General features: G+C 32.9%; 2 protein-coding genes across 6 annotated transcripts in view; both read left to right on the top strand.

The window, feature by feature from the left end:
- The first annotated feature begins 5,775 nt into the window (after positions 1–5,775).
- LOC128204440 (uncharacterized) lies at positions 5,776–10,586 on the top strand. The gene is made up of 7 exons (XM_052905856.1): positions 5,776–5,966; positions 6,300–6,344; positions 7,180–7,260; positions 8,636–8,710; positions 9,708–9,782; positions 9,998–10,057; positions 10,556–10,586. The coding sequence occupies exons 3-7, from the start codon at positions 7,187–7,189 to the stop codon at positions 10,584–10,586; spliced, it is 315 nt and encodes a 104-aa protein (XP_052761816.1). The 5' UTR covers positions 5,776–5,966; positions 6,300–6,344; positions 7,180–7,186.
- A 389-nt stretch (positions 10,587–10,975) lies between these two features.
- Positions 10,976–23,329, top strand: part of LOC128205475 (golgin subfamily A member 4-like) — a 28,054-nt gene continuing 15,700 nt past the window's right edge. Inside the window, exons 1-11 of one of the 5 annotated variants that reach the window (XM_052907135.1) lie at positions 10,976–11,186; positions 12,969–13,060; positions 13,286–13,417; positions 13,642–13,738; positions 14,044–14,668; positions 15,000–15,044; positions 15,861–15,941; positions 17,343–17,417; positions 18,931–19,005; positions 19,222–19,296; positions 19,924–19,998. In XM_052907135.1, coding sequence (XP_052763095.1) covers positions 13,025–13,060; positions 13,286–13,417; positions 13,642–13,738; positions 14,044–14,668; positions 15,000–15,044; positions 15,861–15,941; positions 17,343–17,417; positions 18,931–19,005; positions 19,222–19,296; positions 19,924–19,998 — 1,316 coding nt within the window. In that variant the 5' untranslated portion in view covers positions 10,976–11,186; positions 12,969–13,024. Of the gene's footprint in view, positions 11,187–12,968; positions 13,061–13,285; positions 13,418–13,641; positions 13,739–14,043; positions 14,669–14,999; positions 15,045–15,860; positions 15,942–17,342; positions 17,418–18,930; positions 19,006–19,221; positions 19,297–19,923; positions 19,999–23,329 lie in introns of those variants that run through there. The other 4 variants (XM_052907136.1, XM_052907137.1, XM_052907138.1 and 1 more) reach the window with 4 other exon arrangements.

Genomic DNA, 23,329 nt, shown 5'->3' on the forward strand with positions numbered 1-23,329 from the left:
TTAATAATGTGAACACTTCCTAGCTACATTAAAATAAACATGTGTATGTTAAGAATACTATAGGCTCATTATTAAGAATGAGTTATAAATTAACTGTCTTACGATGCAATGGTTTAATTAATTATTATCTCTGTGTTTGATAGTGTGTTCACAGTTGTTTTCTCTCTATGATAAAACATAGTTACAGCAACAGATCATCTATACTCCGCCTCGGATATCTTAGTGAGTTTACGGGAACCGTATGATGACAATAGTTAAAAAAACACTTCTGAATATCAGTATGTCACCATATAATCGTGAGTATCAATTTTACAATTTTTGTTTCGTATTTCTTAGGTAGACTGTATGAAATCATAATTCGTATGTCGTTAGAGAACTCTCGAAACTACATGTATGTCATATGTTTTACTCAAGCCTCGTGTTCCCTACTGCTGCTAATATTTCATTATGTTTAGAGCGCACAATAACAATTTTATCGAGATGTTTCTAACAATTTATATTCATTTTCGTGGACACCAAATATATATATATATATTACTAGTCGCTGCTCAACCCGTGAACTAGCACGCTCAATGAGATAAAATCTTCATCTTACATTCGGTTCGCTCGGCCATATGGACAATTCACAATATACGAATTATTTACATTTAACTACGCTGGAAGAAGATCGAGTAGTAATTATAATTTAGAAGATTAACTTCATGACTTTACTCTTGGTAATCTTAATTATTTATGCAAAAGTACACTTCACCGACAGTCAATTTAAACCAAGTAACACAACACGCACGTTAAAACACTACAATAAATTAATACTATTATAACTTAGCGAACCAAATCTACTCTTTTTTTGAAACTGAAAACGCTTACATTACATGTGGTTAAAGGACTAGTAATACGTATGTCGGATGTTTATCAGCGGACAACATTGACGTGCCCTAATTTCTAGCAATGCGATTAAAGGTAATTGCAGTGAAATGTAACAAATATGTTACTTATTTGTACAAACTCTCTTGTTTGAGCGTATACATCTATTCAGTGTGCGGTCATCATACGATTGCTTTAAAGCATTGATTTCTTTTACAGAAATAAAGATAAGTGAGAAACACTCGGAATTTACATTTATAACGTAGCTTCAAATGTACCAATTTGGGCTAGGTATTTCGTATAATAATAATAATTTATAGATATTTGATTTAGAATCAAGCATATTTTATGTTCATTATATGTCATATACATTGAAAAATGATTTAATGAATGTTCCATACGGAGTATTATATGTTTTTCGCATATTTGTTTTCTGTTATTCGATAATTTTGATATTTCGAGACTCCACATTTACCTATTTATTATATTTAACCAAATGAATATAAACAAAAACTTTAAGGATTTTGCTACGCATTTTGAAAGTACATTCAATTTTAGATTAAGATTTAAGAATCTGAAACAAAGTTATTTATCAAAACAGTAAAAAAGGAGACATGACGAAAATTTAGGATATGTCATTAAAACATGCTTATCTTCCTTTTTTAATTAAACGCTTGAATTTTAAAAACCAATGTGCTCTTCTAGCAATACGGCAGAGAAGAAAAGTTATTTATCTATGCTGCATAATCATTGTGGGTAAAACTTTAGTTCCATGTTATCACAAAGTACTGAGAGCTATCAATTGGAAACATTCAAGTTATTAGTTTGATCGCTTTACATACTTTTCGCAATGAGATATCAATGACAAAATGTCTTTCATGTCTTACATTTTTTTACTATTGTACAATTCAAGAAAATGAACTTATTATAAAAATCATTGATCCTTACACCATTATTTATCGATAGAATATTTGATATATTGTGGTTTACTTGTTGTGTTTTTACGCTTTTTGTTCGTTCAATATACCTCTTTAGAGGTTTCTTTTTAATTTTGTCAACTGGGCTTGTCCCTTTAGTTTTCATTGTATTGTTAGGAAAACACGGTATATTTTTTTCAACAAAACGTTTGAATTTATTGTATTTTTTTCATTTTTTTTTAAAAGAACAACACACTATGGCAGCAAGCTTTGCTATTTTTTAATTATTGACTTTTCCATTTACGGAATGAATTGCGGGATTGTCCGAAGGACTCCACGCTTACTTTTACCAGCCCAACTGCGTTCATATCTCCGATATAGACATCACTCCCGCAATTCAGTACTTATTACACCAATATTATTTACACCAATAGTTCATTATTGCATTCAAGAGTTGTTAAAAATGCAATGTTTAATTTAAGAAAACCTTACAGTAATACTTTCCAAGCCATTCTGTAAAAAGAACGACTAATAGCAATTGCTGAAAGGCAATTCATTTAACGAATTGAAAAAAAGGACAACACTGTGAGTAATATTTGTTTGTGCCAGCGTAGGACACGCGCCAAACATCAATATTTCACCAAAAGTGATTTTTCACAAGTCACTTTACCACTAGTTAAACAAGGAGGAATGCAATGCTATCTAACATTGAAACAAATATTTTGTAGTGCTTCTTTTTAATTAATAATTTAAAAAAACTAATAAGTATCTCAACTATCTCAAATTACAAAACCGTGTCATATTTTAGCATTTTGACGTCAAGGACTTCATCAAAAAACGGCTGGGGTTGACGTTTGATCCTCATAGTGTCATAGACTTGTAACTAACTTTTAAAGGTAACGTTTATTTTTTTGTATTATCTCCAGTCTCTTCTTGGTGGCCTGTCATACATACGGAATAGATCTACATCACCACCCACACGATGGCAAGTGGACCAGCAGATCGCCGAAGAGCAAGCGTAAGCAACAACGCGGAACATTTTTATAGCAACATCCGCACTTTATGTTTCCTTTGTCACTAAACCTCGAATGCAATATTGGTTACCTGTATTTGTCACTATTAAGCATTTACAAAGTTTTACTAAGGCCTTTAGTGTTTCCCATCATGTATGTGTGGTAGACTGGCATGGGACCTCGTATGATGTCGCACACAATGTTGTTTTCTATATTCAAATATTGATTTAACCCTGCCTGTTATATATCAGATTTCCACATCACCGGAAACAAATTCAAAACGGCCTCCGCCTGTCGCACCAAAACCTTCATGGATATCAATAAAACGAGATGTCGAGTATGAACAAAAGCAAGACCCTTCAGATGCAGTAAGTTACCATTGTGACTGAATGTAAAATGCTCCTCGAGATATACTTATAGCTAAAGCCTATTAAAGTCGTAACACCATAATGAAATATCATTATGGTTGAACGATACCATTTATGAAACTTCCTCTCAAATACAATTTGCATTTGGTCAGTCAAGGCGTTGGCAAATAAACGTTTTTGTTATGTTGATAACTGATTCAGAACAGGCATGTTAACCAAGTGTTTCACAAAGTGAAACCTGTTTTTTAGAATGGCGAACGTCGTTGTTCGGGTGGGCGGGCGGCCGGGCGGAGTCAAACTCACTTATGAAACTGAATAACTTTAGTAAGGATTGAAATATATTGACCAAACTTGGTCTATGGAAAGAATTTATGGGTACCTTTCATGGGATTGCCTTTGGGGTCCCTAGGGTCAAGGTCAAGGTCACTGTTATTAAAAATAGAAAAACGGTTGAAACTGATTAACTTGAGTAAGGGATGACATATCTTAACTAAACTTGGTCTATAGGAAGAGTTCATGGAGACCCTTATGGGATTGCGTTTGGGATCCGTAGGGTCAAGGACAAGGTCAATGTTACTAAAAATAAAAAAGGTTGAAACTGAATAACTTTGATTAGGGATGACATATCTTGACTCAACTTGGTCAACAGGAATAGTTTATGGAAACCTTTCATGGGATTGCGATTAGGGTTCCTAGGGTCAAGGTCAATGTCACTGTTACTAAAAATAGAAAAACGATTAAAACTGAATAACTTTAGTTAGGGTTGACCTATCTTGACCAAACTTGGTCAATAGGAAGAGTTTATAGATACCTTTCATGGGATTGCGTTTGGAGTCCCTAGGTTAAAGATCAAGGTCACTGTTACTAAAATAGAAAAACGGTTGAAACTGAATAACTTGAGTTAGGGATGACATATCTTAACTAAACTTGGTCTATAGGAAGAGTTTAGGGGTACCTTTCAAGGGATTGCGTTTGGGGTCCATATGGTCAAGGTCAATGTTACTATAAATAGAAAAAAATTGAAACTGAATAACTTTGATTAGGGATTACAAATCTTACCTCAACTAGGTCAACAGGAAGAGTTTATGGAGACCTTTCATGGGACTGCATTAAGGGTCCCTAAGATCAAGGTCACTGTTACTAAAAATAGAAAAACGGTTGAAACTGAATAACGTTAGTTAGGGTTGACCTATCTTGACCAAACTTAGTCAATAGGAAGAGTTTATGGATACCTCTCATGGGATTGCGATTGGGGTCACTAGGTTCAAGGTCAAGGTCACTGTTACTTAAAATAGAAAAACGGTTGAAATTATATAACTTTAGTAAGGGAAAACATATCTAAACTTGGTGTACAGGAAGAGTTTATAGATACCTTTCATGGGATTGCGTTTGGGGTCCCTAGGATCAAGGTCACTGTTACTGAAAATAGAAAAATGGTTCAAACTGAATATCTTTAGTTAGGGTTGACATTTCTTGACTTAACCTGGTCTATAGGAAGAGTTTATGGATACTTTCATGTGATTGCGTTCTGGGGTCCCTAGATTCAAGGTCAAGGTCACTGTTACTAAAAATAGAAAAACAGTTGAAACTTATTTTAGTCAGGATCTACATATCTTGACCAAACCAGGTATAAAGGAAGAGTTTGTTGATACCTTTCATGGGATTGCATTTGGGGTCCCTAGATTCAAGGTCACTGTATCCAAAAATAGAAAAACAGACAAAGGTTGAAGTTGTTTTGTCAGTCATTAAAAACCTGGTTTCGTTGCATTGCGGCGTTTCTTGTTTTAATTTAGGTTGTAGAAAGCATACATTTTACAGTCAAATATCTTGAGAAATTAATGCGTGAACCGACCGTGTATGTATCAGGATTGCAACAAGTACTATCAACTGGTATGTATATTCTAGTTTTAATGTGTGTTATGGTTTGACTTTCAATAGTACCATTACCCCTGTGCAAGCAACCATAACAAATGTGCCACTTGGATACTTTAAAGTATTTAAGCGAACAATGGTGTATTATATAGTATTGTTATTTATATTCTAGAGTCAAATATCATCTCTCTGTCTAATGAAGCTCGTTAAGTTTTGCCAGTGGTGAAGTTAAAATTACTGGATTAAAGGAAAATAGAAAGAAAATAGTCTGCGCTTACAGTGTTTTTTGTTTCAATGTATTTCAGTAAAAAATCACAAAAGCATTGAACAACAGTTAAGTGATGTTCACGCTAAAAACGATATTAATTTTTACAAAAATGTAATGAAGAACACCAGCGTAGACAAGACAATGACGATTGAATTGCAGCATTACAGGATGCAATTGAAAAACTACAAAAAGAAAATGAGACGTCAACAAAAAAGAATGATGAAATAAAAGCATTGAAAGAAATACAATTTCAAAAAGAAGAAGAAATTAAGAAACAGAAGACTGAATATGAAGGTAAAATATTTGCACTTGAAAGTCAATTAAATGCTATTGAAATTTCTTATAAACATTCTTTAGATGAAAGAATTGCCAAACATAAAGATCAAATGGAAATTGAACAGACATCGACTTTGAAAGAACATGTTCACATTATTGAAAACCTCAATAGAAAGTTAAATGAACTTACTGAAGAAAATAAATTGCAAATTGAGAAAAATGCAGATATCTCCAATGATCTACAACAAAGCAAAGTCGAACTAGAAACAATTAAAACGCTTGATGGACAGGTGTTGTCTAAAATATGGAAAATAGCAGCATGTGATGTAGCTTACGCCGGTTCGGAATCTTCAAAAATAACAAATGAATCGCAATTGAGAAACAAAAGGTAAGGTTTATATCCCTGTTGCATATATGTTTTGCATATGATTGATGTGTATACCATATGTTATTGATATGATACATTATTTTTAACCAAATTGTGTAATAAATTTCCATCCGAAGCGCAACTTCATACAAACAGCAATTGCAGTTGTATTGAAACTGATTATTGACAATCATGATTTATGTGCAACACTGATAGTTGTCGATGCTTATCAACAAGGCATTTGTCGTATTTTAGTTCAATGTGTTTATGCATAAACAGTAATGACACTGTATAAGAATAAGAATGAATACACCTGACGATGCTGTAATTTGTTTGAGTGAATCTGTTTTTCAGAGAAGAGGTATTAAAACAACTGACGGACAAACTAAGACAGTCAAGGTATTAAGCAGCTTTATTTAGTTACCACTAATTTCCATTAATATCCATTTCGTATTATTCTGTCTTGTTCATTAACATCATATAAATCGCCTGTTGCAACCATCTTTATTTGCTATTGCTAGTTGATATGGGATTACAGGGTCTTCGCAGAATATGCGCTACTGGGCTCTTCCCTGTAATTTAAATTGCAATATGTATCATAGCATGTTAACTATCAAGAATGACATCATTTGATATTGTTCTGTTGCATTAGTCGGAAACTGTTTACACGAGTTTAGCAAAAAATATATTATTCAATACTGACACCAAAAGAAAATTTGTTGCAAACCTCTTTCCGGCGAGGATGCGTTATATTGAGTCTTCTGAAAAGAAAGTGTTTTTTAAAGGTCACAATAAATAGAGATAAGTGTTAAACGGTTACAATGTGCATAAAAAGTGCACGAGGTTGAGGAAATATTGTTTTAAATTCATTTGAACTTGTACTTCATCATTTCACCATGAATACAGTATTTGTCTTAACAAATTTATTTTTCGTTATAACTATCTGAGATTCCATCTAAAAACGACAGATTGAAATTAAAAGTTCTGATTGCCAAAGAGTGTGTTTTCAAAGGCTTGATTTAACTCCATCATATATGTTTAGTAGATATATAAATGAATAATCTAATATGTGAGATCAACGACAATGACTATAGACTAAAGGGAACTCTTTTGATTTTAAATTTGGTTGAAATCGGCAAATCCTGAATTCCTAACATTACAAAAAAAAAAAAAATGAAACTTAAAACTTTCTTTTTCAGAACTAAAAATCTTACGTCACAGGTTTTGATTTCAGTGCAATTATGTTGGACAACGAAGGGAGATTGATGCTGCAGCATGTTAAAATACACCTAGTGGAGGAAGTAGAGATCTTAAGGTAAGATTTGATAAAAAAAATAATTGTAGAAGTTTATTTTCTGTAACAGCCTCTTCGGACTCCTCATACTTTAACCAGCCAAACTGCAATCATACCCTGTTAAGATATCAATCCGGTTATTTGTTCCTTAAATGCATAATTTAGATGTGTATAATCAATAGTGTGCTATTTGTAGATAAAATATTGTGCTGTTTTAAAGTATTTGTATATGAAGTATTGTTGTCAATAGAAAGTATTTATCGAATATGAAATATTGTTATGTATGTACAGTTTTTGTATATAAATACATTGCGATATATGTTAAGTATTCATTTATGAAGTATTGTAATGTAGGTATTTGTATATGCAATATTGTGGTATATATATGGAGTATTGATCTGTATCACCAGAGGGTAGTACATTTATATAAGTACGACTTTAAGATAAACGTTATCCGTATCATTTACAATAGTTACAAATTATACAACTTTTTTATCAGATAACCAGACGAAAGAAATTGATTCCTTTTATTGAAACTATTAAGGGCAAACTTGTTCAATAGATACCAAAGAACCCGTCTCATGCATGAGTGCTCTTAAATAAATAATCATGGCTTTTTTGCAATGAAAGTGAGTGCTGCTTGTACTGTTTGAAGAATAACTTATTTTCATCCATATTTACTGAGAAAAATTAGGAACAAAAAATGACGGTCTTATATTTGGAAACAGACAAATAGATTACCTTGAGTTTATTTCAATTCTACAAGTACATATATCTTCCAAATTCCTGATAACCTTTGTGGCTTTTTCTATTATAATTGAATGAGGCCATATCAAGTCGTCTTTATGTCTAGCGTCTGTTGACAGGTTTTGGCTTCGCGATGAAAAAAACACAACACATTTCATATAATCAAACGTCTTGCCGAATAGCCTTAATTTCCATTTACTGAACTATTGATGAAAGGACAAAAGTATTAGTAACTAGTATTCCTGCCATTCTATATCAGAAAATGCTTCAATCTCTGTAATTTCCAATGATCAACACACTACAATTCAAGATTAATGTAAACTCATTTTGATGTGGAAACACTAAACAATTGAGAATGTTGGAGACTCTTGTCTCGTATTGTACATAGGATGTCATTCATTTAGTATTCGTGTTTTTTCGATGATTCGTTTCAGATGGTTTTGTACTAAAGGTTGTTGCTAAACTTAAATACAATTAATTGGTATGCTTAATTTTAGGAAACATAATGTTAAGCCGAAAATATCTTATTGTACACGTCGTTTTAAGGTATCTTAACATTTGGCTTTTGACTCAATTCATTACTAGTAACCGCAAGTATAAGATAGTTTGTACATTTTATCAACAAATGTTATCATTTTGTTTTTATAAGACAGCAGATTCAAAAGCAAAGGAAACAACAACTTGTGGCAGAATCTTTCGCAAATGAAGAAATTACAAAGCTGGAGTAAGTACGGAGACACATTACCTGCAATAAATATTTATTTGTATTTTTATGATATAATTGCATAGATATTGATTCAGTTCTATTATTAGGTCTTCGGCAATTGTCATTGGTCAAACATTTCTAAATAGTATGCGACAGTTGCGTCTCGGACTTTTGACATATATCGGCGACTGGAAACTCTTTCAATTGTCCGTTTGACCAATTGATTACAGCTCAGTGAACATCTTGCCAAAAGAGATTATCTATGTTTCGCCCAAAGTAATTAAAACCATTCAAGACTTGAACCGTTTGGCCTATATTTCAAAATGTATTGGTTCTCAGATTGAGATTCAATACTTAAAACTGCAATTCTTTACTTAAATGTATAATTGATTTTGATTAGAAATTATATTTTTTATGGCAGCATATGTTTAAACTGTTGTAAATGACTGCTGGGCTGGAACGTGCAGCCTAGCAGTTTAATTACCAAAACTTCCTCCCAGTGGCTGATACAGAGGAGCTACTTTAGTTATCTGAGGACAAAATTATCTCCCTTCTTCGTAGTGACAAGCTCCTCGTTATGTCTGAATCTCAGGTCTTTGACGCAGCGTACAGCTGGCTTACGTATGATAAATCTCGGACTGTGAGTGCTTGCAACATTCACATACATATTAAACTTAATTGTCTTGAACTACCTTTGCTAGAAAACATTGTCATAAAATCTGATTTCTTCCGAACTTGCCATTTACATATAATTAAAAAGAGACAAAAGCTATCAAAGATACTATATAACGTTATAAATTTGCTTTTTTGAAACGCCAATATGGTCCTTAGGCCAGGGGCGCACAAAGCTTCGATATTTGGTCCGTAACAATCAGCTAAAATCACTAAATTAAGACAATGGTTTAATATATGGAAAATGTACACAAATTAATAGGTTGAACTCTTATACTTGTTTTATTAAGTATGTTCTAAAATTAACACAATCACAGCTTTTATTTGAATTTTCTTGTAACAGAGATGAAATAGAAGATCGAAAACGAAAGCAGACTTCATCCAAAGTCTTCGCCGAAAAAGATTTAGACAAAATGGAGTAAATACAGTTTTAGCTGTCAACTATTACATTTCACATAAAGTTGTTTGTATTCGGTCTCATAACATTGTATGGTAAATAAATCACCTATAAACTGAAACTAAACACAATCTGTTAATATAAGATCACATTAAACTTGTATGTCATAACCCTTCTCAATATATGTTTCGACATGTAGATAATTTAGTGAAATATAATAACAAATGTTTTTAAAGGTTTCAACTTCAAGACCAAATAACCAAACGAAGATCCGTCTGTTTTAATATACCACCAAGGTATGATTAAATATCGAAAACAATGGGGGGTTTTCTGAAGGATGTCGTGTTTGTTTTGGAAGAAAATTTCAACCTGAGGAGACGGTATTTTAGGACTCTCCAATCATTTGATATTTTTGCGTTTTCAGCTGTTAAATACACGGAAACAACCTTGTTATCAGTAAAAGAGTTCATGAATGCATTATTTAGTAAGGTTTATCACTCAAAATGTATATTTGTTATTCATGTGTTTGCATTGATTTTGAATAAGAGTGTCACTTTAACTTGCCTGAAATTGTGTATACCCCGTCAATTAGCGCATCGTTCTCATTTTGACTGAAATTAAGTGAAAATATAATACACTTTCACATAGAAGTAACAAACTACATACTAGGATTAAAGTTTATCAGACCAGAATTAAAACGTTTAAATGGATTGTGCATTATCGATAAAATCTGGTTATATCATTCCGTAGTAGAAAAACACAGTAAAGTATGGTTTTGCGTTATTTCACTTCAGGTGTCGAATCATTATTCTTTTCCTGATATAAACTGATGTTTTGTGAAAACTAACCTATATCTTGGGATAACAAACATCCCGCGATGTTTTCCCCCTGCTTTTCAAACGTTTGGGAAACATAACACGGGCGAGTAAAAAACACAATGTTTTCTGCAAAAAGGACGTGACGGCCCGAAATGCGCGGGTCAATGTGACTATCTTTCAAACACATTTTGCACAAAAAAATACACTAACACCATATCTATGTGAAGATATCTAATGCAATTTTTTACATCGTAATTGAAAGGCTCTTGAGTTTTGCACAATCTGGGATGTGCGAACACAAAGTGGCTGTCATAAATAAAGTGAACACTTCCTTATAGCTACTTGAAAATTAATATTTGTATGTTAAGAGTATCATAGGCTCATTTAAGAATGAGTTATAATATAACTGGCATACGATTCAATGGTTTAATAAATTATTCTCTCTGTGTTTGAGAGAGTGTTCACAGTTGTTTTCTCATTGTAATAAAACATAATTACAGCAAAGAAACATCTATACTCCGCCTCGGATATCTTAGTGTTTTTCCGGGAACCGTATGATGACAAAAGTTAAAAAAACTTCTGAATAACAATATGTCACCATATAATCGTGAGTAACAATTTTACACTTTTTTCGTGTATCTTAGGTAGACTGTATGATATCAAAATATGTAACTATTGAAACTATGTCATAAGTTTTACTCAAGCCTAGTGTTCTCAGCTGCTACTAATATTTCATTGTGTTTAGAGCGCACAATACAAATTTCAGCAAGATGCTTCTAACAATTTATATTCATTCTCGTGGCACCAAACATATATATATTACTCGTCGCTGCTCAACCATTGAACAAGCACAGTCAATAAGATATAACCTGCATCTTACATTCGGTTCTCCTCGGTCATATGGACGTTTAACACTGGAAGAAATATTTACATTTAACTAAGTTGCAAGTAGATCGAGTAGTAATTTTAATTTAGAAGATAAACTTTATGACTTTACTCTTGGTAATTTAATTTATTTATACAGTATAACACTTCACCGGCAGTCAATTAAAACTAAGTAATACAACAGGCACATTAAAACACTACAATAAATCAATACTATTTTTAAGACTTAACGATCCACCTCTACTGTTTTTTTGTAAACTGAAAACGATTTATGAACATGTGGTTAAAGGTCACTTGTAATCAAACTTTTGAAAAGTATTTCGGGTGTTTATCAGCGGACAATGTTGTTGTACACTAATTTATTTTAATGCGACCACGATAAATGCTTGATCACTGCTTAAATGCTTAATGTACATAGGCGTATCGTTTCGTGTGTGTGTAGGCTTATTTGTACTTATTAGTGCTGCCACTGTCATTTTAGTTTTTCGGAGCATAGTGCACTCATAGAATGTAACCCTGGTTATAGCTATCCTAGTTGTTTAACGTGTACCAGTGTATAACACTGTTACACGAGACACCTGTTTAATGTCCCTCCCGGAAGACGATTAGTATTTTAAGTGGTGCGGCGGGGAATCGAACCTGCGACCCCTGGATTGAGAGTCAAGTATGTACGCACTAGACCACGGATCCGCCACTAAACCACATATCTTTACTTAAACGTATACAGTATATAATGGGTGAATGTTTACAAGTATATTACTTATTTGTGTATACTCTCCCGTTTGAGGTTTTGCATACATATATATTTTCAATGTTCGGTCATCCTACCATTGGCTTTGTAGTTTTGGTCACTTGTAGAGAAATAATCATAAGTGAACTCATGTCCGGGAGAAATGTCCGAAATATCAATCAACGTTTTGTTCACATACGAGGTAAAAACGTGGTGTCAACATATATATTTATAAATAAAAAAACAAATATTATTCCTTTTCATTTTAAATGTGGTCGCCAATATTACATGACATTCGGAAATTGTCTTTATAACGTAGCTGTTAACGTGCCTATCTGGGCCAAGTATTTTAAATAATACTTTAATGTGATTATTGGTGTAGTATACGTGACTTAATCGATTCATATATTAGGTTGTGACGTCACACGGTATACTTATCTAAGTTTTAAAAATAAACTTCAACTGGCTAAGTGTCATATAATCCTTTTTGCACAATCAGCAAAATTAAGTAAGAACATTGAAAAACAGGACAAAACTGTGAATGGTATTTGTTTGTACCAGCGTAAGCTTCTTAATAATAAATAATTATACATAAAAGTTGAATAAAACTATCGCAAATTACAAAACCATGCAGACTTTAAGTATTATGACGTCATGAACTTCTTCCGAAAACGGCTAGGGTTTACGTTTGATCCTCACAGTGAAACAGGCGAAGCTGTAATCGACTTTTAACTTACCCTTTAAGTAACGTTTATTTTCTTTAACATCCTTCAGTCTCTTCTGTGTGGCGTGTTGTACATACGGAATAGATCAACATTACCATCCACAGTATGGCAAGTGCACCAGCAGATCGCCGAAGAGTAAGCGTAAGAAACATCCGCACTTTATGTTTCCTTTGTTCACTAAAAATCGAATGCAATATTGGTTACCTGTATTTGTCACTATATGAAGCATTTACAAAGTTTTACTGAGATGTATAGTGTTTTTCACAATGTATGTTTGGTAGTGTGGCATGGGACCTCGTTTCATGTCGCGCACAATGTTGTTTTCTATATTCAAATATTGATTTAACCCTGCATGTTATATGCCAGAATTTCATATCACCGGATACGAATTCAAAACATGCTCCGCCTGTCGCCCCAAAACCTTCAGGGATATCAAGAAAACGAGATGACAATCATGAACCAAAGCAAGCAATTTCTTTACCCAAAGGATCAGATGCAGTTAGTTACCCTTCTGAGTGAATATAAAATGGTCCTCAAGATATACTTATATCTAAAGTATATTTAAGGTGTTACAACAGTAATTAATTTTATTATGATAGAAGATGAACGATATCATCAAAGAAACATCATCCCATATACAATTTACATTTGGTCAGTCGTTCGTATATAAACATTTTTATTATATCGATAACTGATTCAGAACAGTCATTTGTTTAATTTAGGTTGCAGAAAGCTTACATTTTACCGTCAAATATCTTGAAGAATTAATGCGTGAACCGAGCATGTTTGTACTAGGATTGCAACACATGGTATCAACTGGTATGTATATAATAACGTTAATGTGTGTTATGGTTTGATTTCCAATTGTACAATTACCCCTGTGAAAGCAGCTATAGCAAATATGCCATACATTGTCTCCATTTACACACTTTTAAGTTTAAAAGCGAAAAATGTTGTATCATATTGTATTGTTTTATTTTATATAAAGAAGAGTTAATTATGATCCCTCTGGCAAGTGAATCTCGCTCAGTTGTGCCAGTAGTGTTCTTAAAATCACCGGATTAAAGAAAAATAGAAGGCAAATAGGCTGCGCTTACAGTAATTATTGTTTTAATGTATTTCAGTTAATAATCACAAAAGCATTGAACAACAGTTAAGTGATGCTCACGCTAAAAACGATACTTTACAAAAATATATTGAAGAACACCAGCGCAGACAAGACAATGCCGACAATCTAAATGCAGCATTACAGGATGCAATTGAAAAACTACATAAAGAAAATGAAACTTCAACAAGAAAAAATGATGAAATAAAAGCATTGAAAGAAATACAATTTCAAAAAGAAGAAGAGATTAAGAAACAGGAGACTGAATATGAAGGTAAAATATTTGCGCTTGAAAGTCAATTAAAAGCTATTGAAATTTCTTATAAAAATTCTTTAGATGAAAGTATTGCCAAACAAAAAGAGCAGATGGAAATTGAACAGACAACGACTTTAAAAGAACATGTTCACATCATCGAAAACCTCAATAAAAAGTTAAATGAACTTACTGAAGAAAATAAATTGCAAATTGAGAAAAATGCTGATATCTCCAATGAGCTACAACAAAGCAAAGTCGAACTAGAAACAAATAAAACGCTTGATGGACAGGTGTTGTCTAAAATATGGAAAATAGCAGCATGTGATGTAGCTTACGCCGGTTCGGATTCTTCAAAAATAACAAATGAATCGCAATTGAGAAACAAAAGGTAAGGTTTATATCCCTGTTGCTTATATGAATTGCATATGATTGATGTGTATACCATATGTTATTGTTATGAAACATTATTTAACCAAATTGTGTTATAAATTTCCATCCGAAGCGCAACAACATACAAATAATAAAACCAGCAATCGCAGTTCAAATGAAACTGATTATTGACAATCATGATTAATGTGCAGCACTGACAGTTGTCGATGTTTATCAACGAGGCATCTTATTTCAATGTGTTTAAGCATAAACAGTAATTACAATGTATGATAATAAGTATGAATAGTCCTGTAAAAGCTGTAATTCTTTTGGGTGAATCTGTTTTTCAGAGAAGAGGTATTAACACAACTGACGGACAAACTAAGACAGTCAAGGTATTTATCAGCTTTATTTAAATACCTCTAATGTCCATTACTATCTATTTAATATTATTTTGTCTTGTTCATTTACATCATATAAATTGCCTGCTGCAGCCATCTTTATAAGCTAATATTACAAGTTGATATTGTAGGACAGGGTCTTCGCAGAATGTTTACTACTGGGCTTTTCCCTGTAATTTACATTGCAATATATATTATAACATGTAAATTATCAAGAATGACACAATTTGATATTGTTCTGTAGCATTAGTCGGAAACTGTTTACACGAGTTTAGCAAAAAATATTATTCAATACTGACACCAAAAGAAAACTTGCTGCAAACCTCTTCCCGGCGAGGATGCGTTATATTGTGTCTTCTGAAAAGTGTTTTTTAAAGGTCACAATAAATAGAGATAAGTGTAAAACGGTTACAATGTGCATAAAAAGTGCACGAGGTTGAGGAAATATTATGTTTTTAATTCATTTGAACTTGTACTTCATCATTTCATCATGAATACAGTACTTCTATCTAAAAACGACAAATTGAAATTAAAAGTTCTGATTGCCAAAGGGTGTGTTTTCAAAGGCTTAATTAAACTCCATCATATATGTTTAGTACATATATAAATGAATAAATTAATATGTGGGATTGACGACAATGACTAGAGACTAAAGGGAACTGTTTTGATTTTTAATTTGGTAGAAATCGGAAAATCCTCAATGATAATTTGGGATAACATGACATGAGGTTATTCAATAATCGTCCTAACATGACTTAAAAAATAAATAAATTTGAAACTTAAAACTTACGTCACAGGTTTTGATTTCAGTGCAATAATGTTGGACAATGAAGGGAGATTGATGCTGCAGCATGTTAAAATACACCTAGTGGAGGAAGTAGAGATCTTACGGTAAGATTTGATAAAAGAAATAATTGTAGGAGTTTATTTTCTGTATCAGCCTCTTCGGACTCCACATACTTTAACCAGCCAAACTGCAATCATTCCCTGTTATTATATCAATCCGGTTATTTGTTCCTTAAATGCAGAATTCAGATGTGTATAATCAATAGTGTGTTATTTGTAGATTTTGTAGAAGTATTGTGCTGTTTTAAAGTATTTGTATATGAAGTATTGTTGTCAATAGAAAGTATTTATCGAATATGAAATATTGTTATGTATGTACAGTTTTTGTATATAAATACATTGCGATATATGTTAAGTATTAATTTATGAAGTATTGTAATGATTGCTTGGTATTTGTATATGCAATATTTTGGTATATATATGAAGTATTGATCTGTATCACCAGAGGGTAATACATTTATATAAGTACGACTTTAAGATAAATGTTATCCGTATCATCCACAATAGTTACAAATTATACAACTGTTTTATCAGATAACCAGACGAAAGAAATTGATTCCTTTTATTGAAACTATATCAAGTGCAATAGATACCAAAGAACCCGTCTCATGCAAGAGTGTTCTTAATCATGGCTTTTTTGCAATGAAAGTGAGTGCTGCTATTACTGTTTGAAGAATAACTTATTTTCATCCGAATTTACTGAGAAAAATTAGGAACAAAAAATGACGGTCTTATATTTGGAAACAGACAAATAGATTACCTTGAGTATATTTCAATCCTACAATTACATATATCTTCCAAATTACTGATAACCTTTGTGGCTTTTACTTTTATAGTTGAATGAGGCCATATCAAGTCGTCTTTATGACTAGCGCCCGTTGACAGGTTTTTGATTCGCGAACATTAAAACACAACACATTTCATATCATCAGACGTCTTGCCGAATAACCTTAATTTCCTTTTACTGAACTATTGATGAAAGGACAAAAGTATAAGTAACCAGTATTCCTGCCATTCAATATCAGAAAATGCTACAATCTCTGTTATTTCCAATTGTCAACACACTACAATTGAAGATTAATGTAAACTATTTTTGAAGTGAATAGCACTAAACAATTGAGAATGTTCAAGACTCGCCTAAGGGGACTCTTGTCTCGTATTTCACATAGGATGTCACTCATTTGGTATTCGTGTGTTTTCGATACTTCGTTTTTTCAGTTTAGCTTGATGGTTTTGTACTAAAGGTGGATGCTAATCTGAAATACAGTTAATTGGTATGCTTAATTTTAGGAAACATAATGTTAGGCCGAAAACATAAATCTTATTGTACACGTCATCTTTAGGTATCTTAACATTTGACCTTTGACTCAATTCATTACTAGTAGCCGCAAGTATAAGATAGTTTGTACATTTTATCAACAAATGTTATCATTTTGTTTTTATAAGACAGCAGATTCAAAAGCAAAGGAAACAACAACTTGTGGCAGAATCTTTCGCAAAAGAAGAAATAACAAAGCTGGAGTAAGTACGGAGACACGTTATCTGCAATAAATATTTGTTTCCATTTTTATGATATAATTGCATAGATTATTGATTCAATTTTTAGCTCGACTATTCGAAGAATATGGAGAGCTATACTACTCACCCAAGCGTCGGAGTAGGCGTCGGCGTTGGCGTCACACCTTGGTTAAGGTTTTGCATGCAAGCACACATAGGTTAATATCTCAGCAACTACTTCAGGTATTGCATTGAGACTTTATACAGTGGTATTCAACCATCCAACCTACTTAATTAACCAAGTTAGAAAACTCTAATTTGCATTTAATGCAAATAATAGGCCTTCATTATTCGACTTAGAAATTATGGTTAAGGTTTTGCGTGCAAGCACACATAGGTTAATATCTCACCAGCAACTTCTTAAGGTTTTGCATTGAGACTTGATACAATTATACTCAACCATCCAACCTACTTAATTAACCAAGTAAGATAACTCTAGTTTGCAAATAATGTAAATAATTGCCCTTTATTATTCAACTAAGATATTCTGGTTAAGGTTTTGCGTGTAAGCACACTTAGGTTTATATCTTGCTTGTTACCACTTTTAAGACAATACCTCAGCGAATACATCATGTATTGCATTGAAACTTTACACACATGCTCACAACCATTTAACCGTCTTCTTTAATCAAGTAAAATAACTCTATCTTTCATATTATATAATTTTTGCCCCTTTATTTTGCAACTAAGTAATTCTAGTTAAGGTCTTGTATGCTTGCACACATAGGATAATATCTCAGCAATTACTTGATGTATTGCATTGAGAATTTATACAATGGTATTCAACCACCCAAAGTAATTGAATTACCAAGTTATATAACTGTATTTTGCAAATAATGGAAAATAATCTCAGCACATCAAGTATTGCATTGAAATCTAACAGTTTTCCATGCATGTTTCGCCAAAACTTTTCAATCCTTACACTGAACAGCGGCGGAATAGTCGAGCGCGCTGTCTCTGTGACAGCTCTTGTCTTAAGTCTTCGGCAATTGTCATCGGTCAAACATTTTTTAATAGTATGCGACAGTTGCGTCTCGGACTTTTAACATATATTTTTTAACATATATCGGCGACTGGACATATTAAACTTAATTGTCTTGAACTACCTTTGCTAGAAAACATTGTCATAAAATCTGATTTCTTCCGAACTTGCCATTTAAATAGAATTAAAAAAAAAGACAAAAGCTATCAAAGATACTATATAACGTTATAAATTTGCTTTTTTTGAAACGCCAATATGGTCCTTAGGCCAGGGGCGCACAAAGCTTCGATATTTGGTCCGTAACAATCAGCTAAAATCACTAAATTAAGACAATGGTTTAATATATGGAAAATGTACACAAATTAATAGGTTGAACTCTTATACTTGTTGCCTCGCTGGAACGATTCATTTTATTTCTGAGGAATATCTGCATAAACATAAGTATGTTCTAAAATTAACACAATCACAGCTTTTATTTTAATTTTCTTGTAACAGAGATGAAATAGAAGATCGAAAACGAAAGCAGACTTCATCCAAAGTCTTCGCCGAAAAAGATTTAGACAAAATGGAGTAAATACAGTTTTAGCTGTCAACTATTACATTTTACATAAAGTTGTTTGTATTCGGTCTCATAACATTGTATGGTAAATAAATCACCTATAAACTGAAACTAAAACACAATCTGTTAATATAAGATCACATTAAACTTGTATGTCATAACCCTTCTCAATATATGTTTCGACATGTAGATAATTTAGTGAAATATAATAACAAATGTTTTTAAAGGTTTCAACTTCAAGACCAAATAACCAAACGAAGATTCGTCGAGAAATATTTGAACCAGGAAATCATAAAAATGGAGTAAGTAGATTGATTTTTTATGTTTTCTTAAAAGTCTCGTGGCCTAGTGGTTAAGGCGTACGCCAACTGAGTGGGACGTCGTGGGTTCATTCCCTGGTCGCGTCATACGAAAAGACGTTAAAAGTTGTACAATTAGCTCCCTTTCCTGGCGCTCAGCATTGAAAGGGTAGTGCTTGAAAAAGTGGTGTACTCGGTATTTGTTAAACCCAGGAAAGTTGTATTCTGTGTATCGGTGCTTTACACCGAGCACGTAAAACAACCAAGGGGTCTCTTTGAAACAGAGCTAGGGTATCGCACCCAGACCTCCATGTACCCCACCAATGTCTCTTGACCGCTAGGTCTAAAGAAATACATTTATAAGCTATTGTGGTATTTGATTTTCAATTTTATCCTTCCTTTTATAATAAGTCACAATTTCGATATGTACAACAGGTTGCCTTAGCAATAAGCTTTTCAAAGTGAAGTTGAAATTTAAACTTTATCACGAACAAACATTTCAGTTTTATTTCATAAAACACTACGTTTATTAGTTAAGCGTCCTGTAATAGAGCTCACTATTTTATTACTTATATAATAATTCATAAGTAGAATTTATATTATAACACTGAATAATATTTTTACTTTAAGACATGCATTAGAGGACAAGAAAAGATGTCTTAAACTGGCGGAATCGTTTGCAGAGACAGAAATATCGACATTAGAGTACGCTTGTTTATATACATCATGTTTATCAATTAAAGAACCGTATTTTTTAATCAAATATTAGGTCTGGTTGTCCGTTATCTTGTTTAAACTATGCATTTAACTATTTACCATTGTACGAGGAAATTCTTTACTACACGAGTGCACTTGCCACTCACTTATTTCGGATTTTTTACGGCGGTGTTATAAACCATAAAGCATCACCTAGTGGGTCTGGCGTTTTTCCGTTTGATCAATGTCTCATGCAGAATATTACGAAGGTCTCTTACACTAATTGCTTACCTTATATAAAGTTGAGAAGTACGGGAGCCTCTTTAATTATTTGCTACTAAAAGCTCATGTAGAATTTTATGAAATGCTTTGACACGAAATGCTTTCCATATCTCATTAAGTATAAAACAAAAACGTCTGCCACTAATTGATCAAATATGAGCTCATGCAGTAAATTACAAAAGTCCCAGACACTACTTGCATTACTTATCTAATGAAGTATAGAACGAAAACGTCTGCCACTAATTGATCAAATATGAGCTCATGCAGTAAATTACGAAAGTCCCAGACACTAATTGCTTTACTTATCTTATGAAATATAGAATGCAAGCCTCTGACACTAATTGCTTTACTTATTTATGAAATATAGAATGAAAGCCTCTGACACTAATTGCTTTACTTATCTCATGAACTATAGAATGAAAGCCTCTGACACTAATTGCTTTACTTATTTATGAAATATAGAATGAAAGCCTCTGACATTAATTGCTTTACTTATTTATGAAATATAGAATGAAAGCCTCTGACACCAATTGCTTTACTTATCTCATGAACTATAGAATGAAAGCCTCTGACACGAATTGCTTTACTTATTTATGAAATATAGAATGAAAGCCTCTGACACGAATTGCTTTACTTATCTCATGAACTATAGAATGAAAGCCTCTGACACTAATTGCTTTACTTATCTCATGAACTATAGAATGAAAGCCTCTGACACCAATTGCTTTACTTATCTCATGAACTATAGAATGAAAGCCTCTGACACTAATTGCTTTACTTATCTCATGAACTATAGAATGAAAGCCTCTGACACCAATTGCTTTACTTATCTCATGAAATATAGAATGAAAGCCTCTGACACCAATTGCTTTACTTATCTCATGAACTATAGAATGAAAGCCTCTGACACTAATTGCTTTACTTATCTCATGAACTATAGAATGAAAGCCTCTGACACCAATTGCTTCACTTATCTCATGAAATATAGAATGAAAGCCTCTGACACCAATTGGTTTACTTATCTTATGAAGTATAGAATAAAAGCCTCTGACACTAATTGCTTTACTTATCGCGTGAACTATAGAATGAAAGCCTCTGACACCAATTGCTTTACTTATCTCATGATATATAGAATGAAAGCCTCTGACACCAATTGCTTTACTTATCTCATGAAATATAGAATGAAAGCCTCTGACACCAATTGCTTTACTTATCTTATGAAGTATAGAATGAAAGCCTCTGACACCAATTGCTTTACTTATCTCATGAACTATAGAATGAAAGCCTCTGACACTAATTGCTTTACTTATCTCATGAACTATAGAATGAAAGCCTCTGACACCAATTGCTTTACTTATCTCATGAACTATAGAATAAAAGCCTCTGACACCAATTGCTTTACTTATCTCATGAACTATAGAATGAAAGCCTCTGACACTAATTGCTTTACTTATCTCATGAACTATAGAATAAAAGCCTCTGACACTAATTGCTTTACTTATCTCATGAACTATAGAATGAAAGCCTCTGACACTAATTGCTTTACTTATCTCATGATCTATAGAATGAAAGCCTCTGACACTAATTGCTTTACTTATCTCATGAACTATAGAATGAAAGCCTCTGACACCAATTGCTTTACTTATCTCATGAAGTATAGAATGAAAGCCTCTGACACTAATTGCTTTACTTATCTCATGAACTATAGAATGAAAGCCTCTGACACTAATTGCTTTACTTATCTCATGAACTATAGAATGAAAGCCTCTGACACCAATTGCTTTACTTATCTCATGAACTATAGAATGAAAGCCTCTGACACTAATTGCTTTACTTATCTCATGAAATATAGAATGAAAGCCTCTGACACGAATTGCCTTTCTTATCTCATGAACTATAGAATGAAAGCCTCTGACATTAATTGCTTTACTTATCTCATGAAGTATAGAATGAAAGCCTCTGACACTAATTGCTTTACTTATCTCATGAACTATAGAATGAAAGCCTCTGACACTAATTGCTTTACTTATCTCATGAAATATAGAATGAAAGCCTCTGACACGAATTGCCTTTCTTATCTCATGAACTATAGAATGAAAGCCTCTGACACCAATTGCTTTACTTATCTCATGAAGTATAGAATGAAAGCCTCTGACACTAATTGCTTTACTTATCTCATGAACTATAGAATGAAAGCCTCTGACACTAATTGCTTTACTTATCTCATGAACTATAGAATGAAAGCCTCTGACACCAATTGCTTTACTTATCTCATGAAGTATAGAATGAAAGCCTCTGACACTAATTGCTTTACTTATCTCATGAACTATAGAATGAAAGCCTCTGACACTAATTGCTTTACTTGTCTCATGAACTATAGAATGAAAGCCTCTGACACCAATTGCTTTACTTATCTCATGAACTATAGAATGAAAGCCTCTGACACTAATTGCTTTACTTATCTCATGAACTATAGAATGAAAGTCTCTGACACCAATTGCTTTACTTATCTCATGAACTATAGAATGAAAGCCTCTGACACTAATTGCTTTACTTATCTCATGAACTATAGAATGAAAGCCTCTGACACTTATTGCTTTACTTATCTCATGAACTATAGAATGAAAGCCTCTGACACTAATTGCTTTACTTATCTCATGAACTATAGAATGAAAGCCTCTGACACTAATTGCTTTACTTATCTCATGAACTATAGAATGAAAGCCTCTGACACGAATTGCCTTTCTTATCTCATGAAGTATAGAATGAAAGCCTCTGACACTAATTGCTTTACTTATCTCATGAACTATAGAATGAAAGCCTCTGACACTAATTGCTTTACTTATCTCATGAAATATAGAATGAAAGCCTCTGACACGAATTGCCTTTCTTATCTCATGAACTATAGAATGAAAGCCTCTGACACCAATTGCTTTACTTATCTCATGAAGTATAGAATGAAAGCCTCTGACACCAATTGCTTTACTTATCTCATGAACTATAGAATGAAAGTCTCTGACACCAATTGCTTTACTTATCTCATGAACTATAGAATGAA

The sequence above is a fragment of the Mya arenaria genome, chromosome 10 (assembly GCF_026914265.1).
Source record: "Mya arenaria isolate MELC-2E11 chromosome 10, ASM2691426v1".
Classification (NCBI taxonomy): domain Eukaryota; kingdom Metazoa; phylum Mollusca; class Bivalvia; order Myida; family Myidae; genus Mya; species Mya arenaria.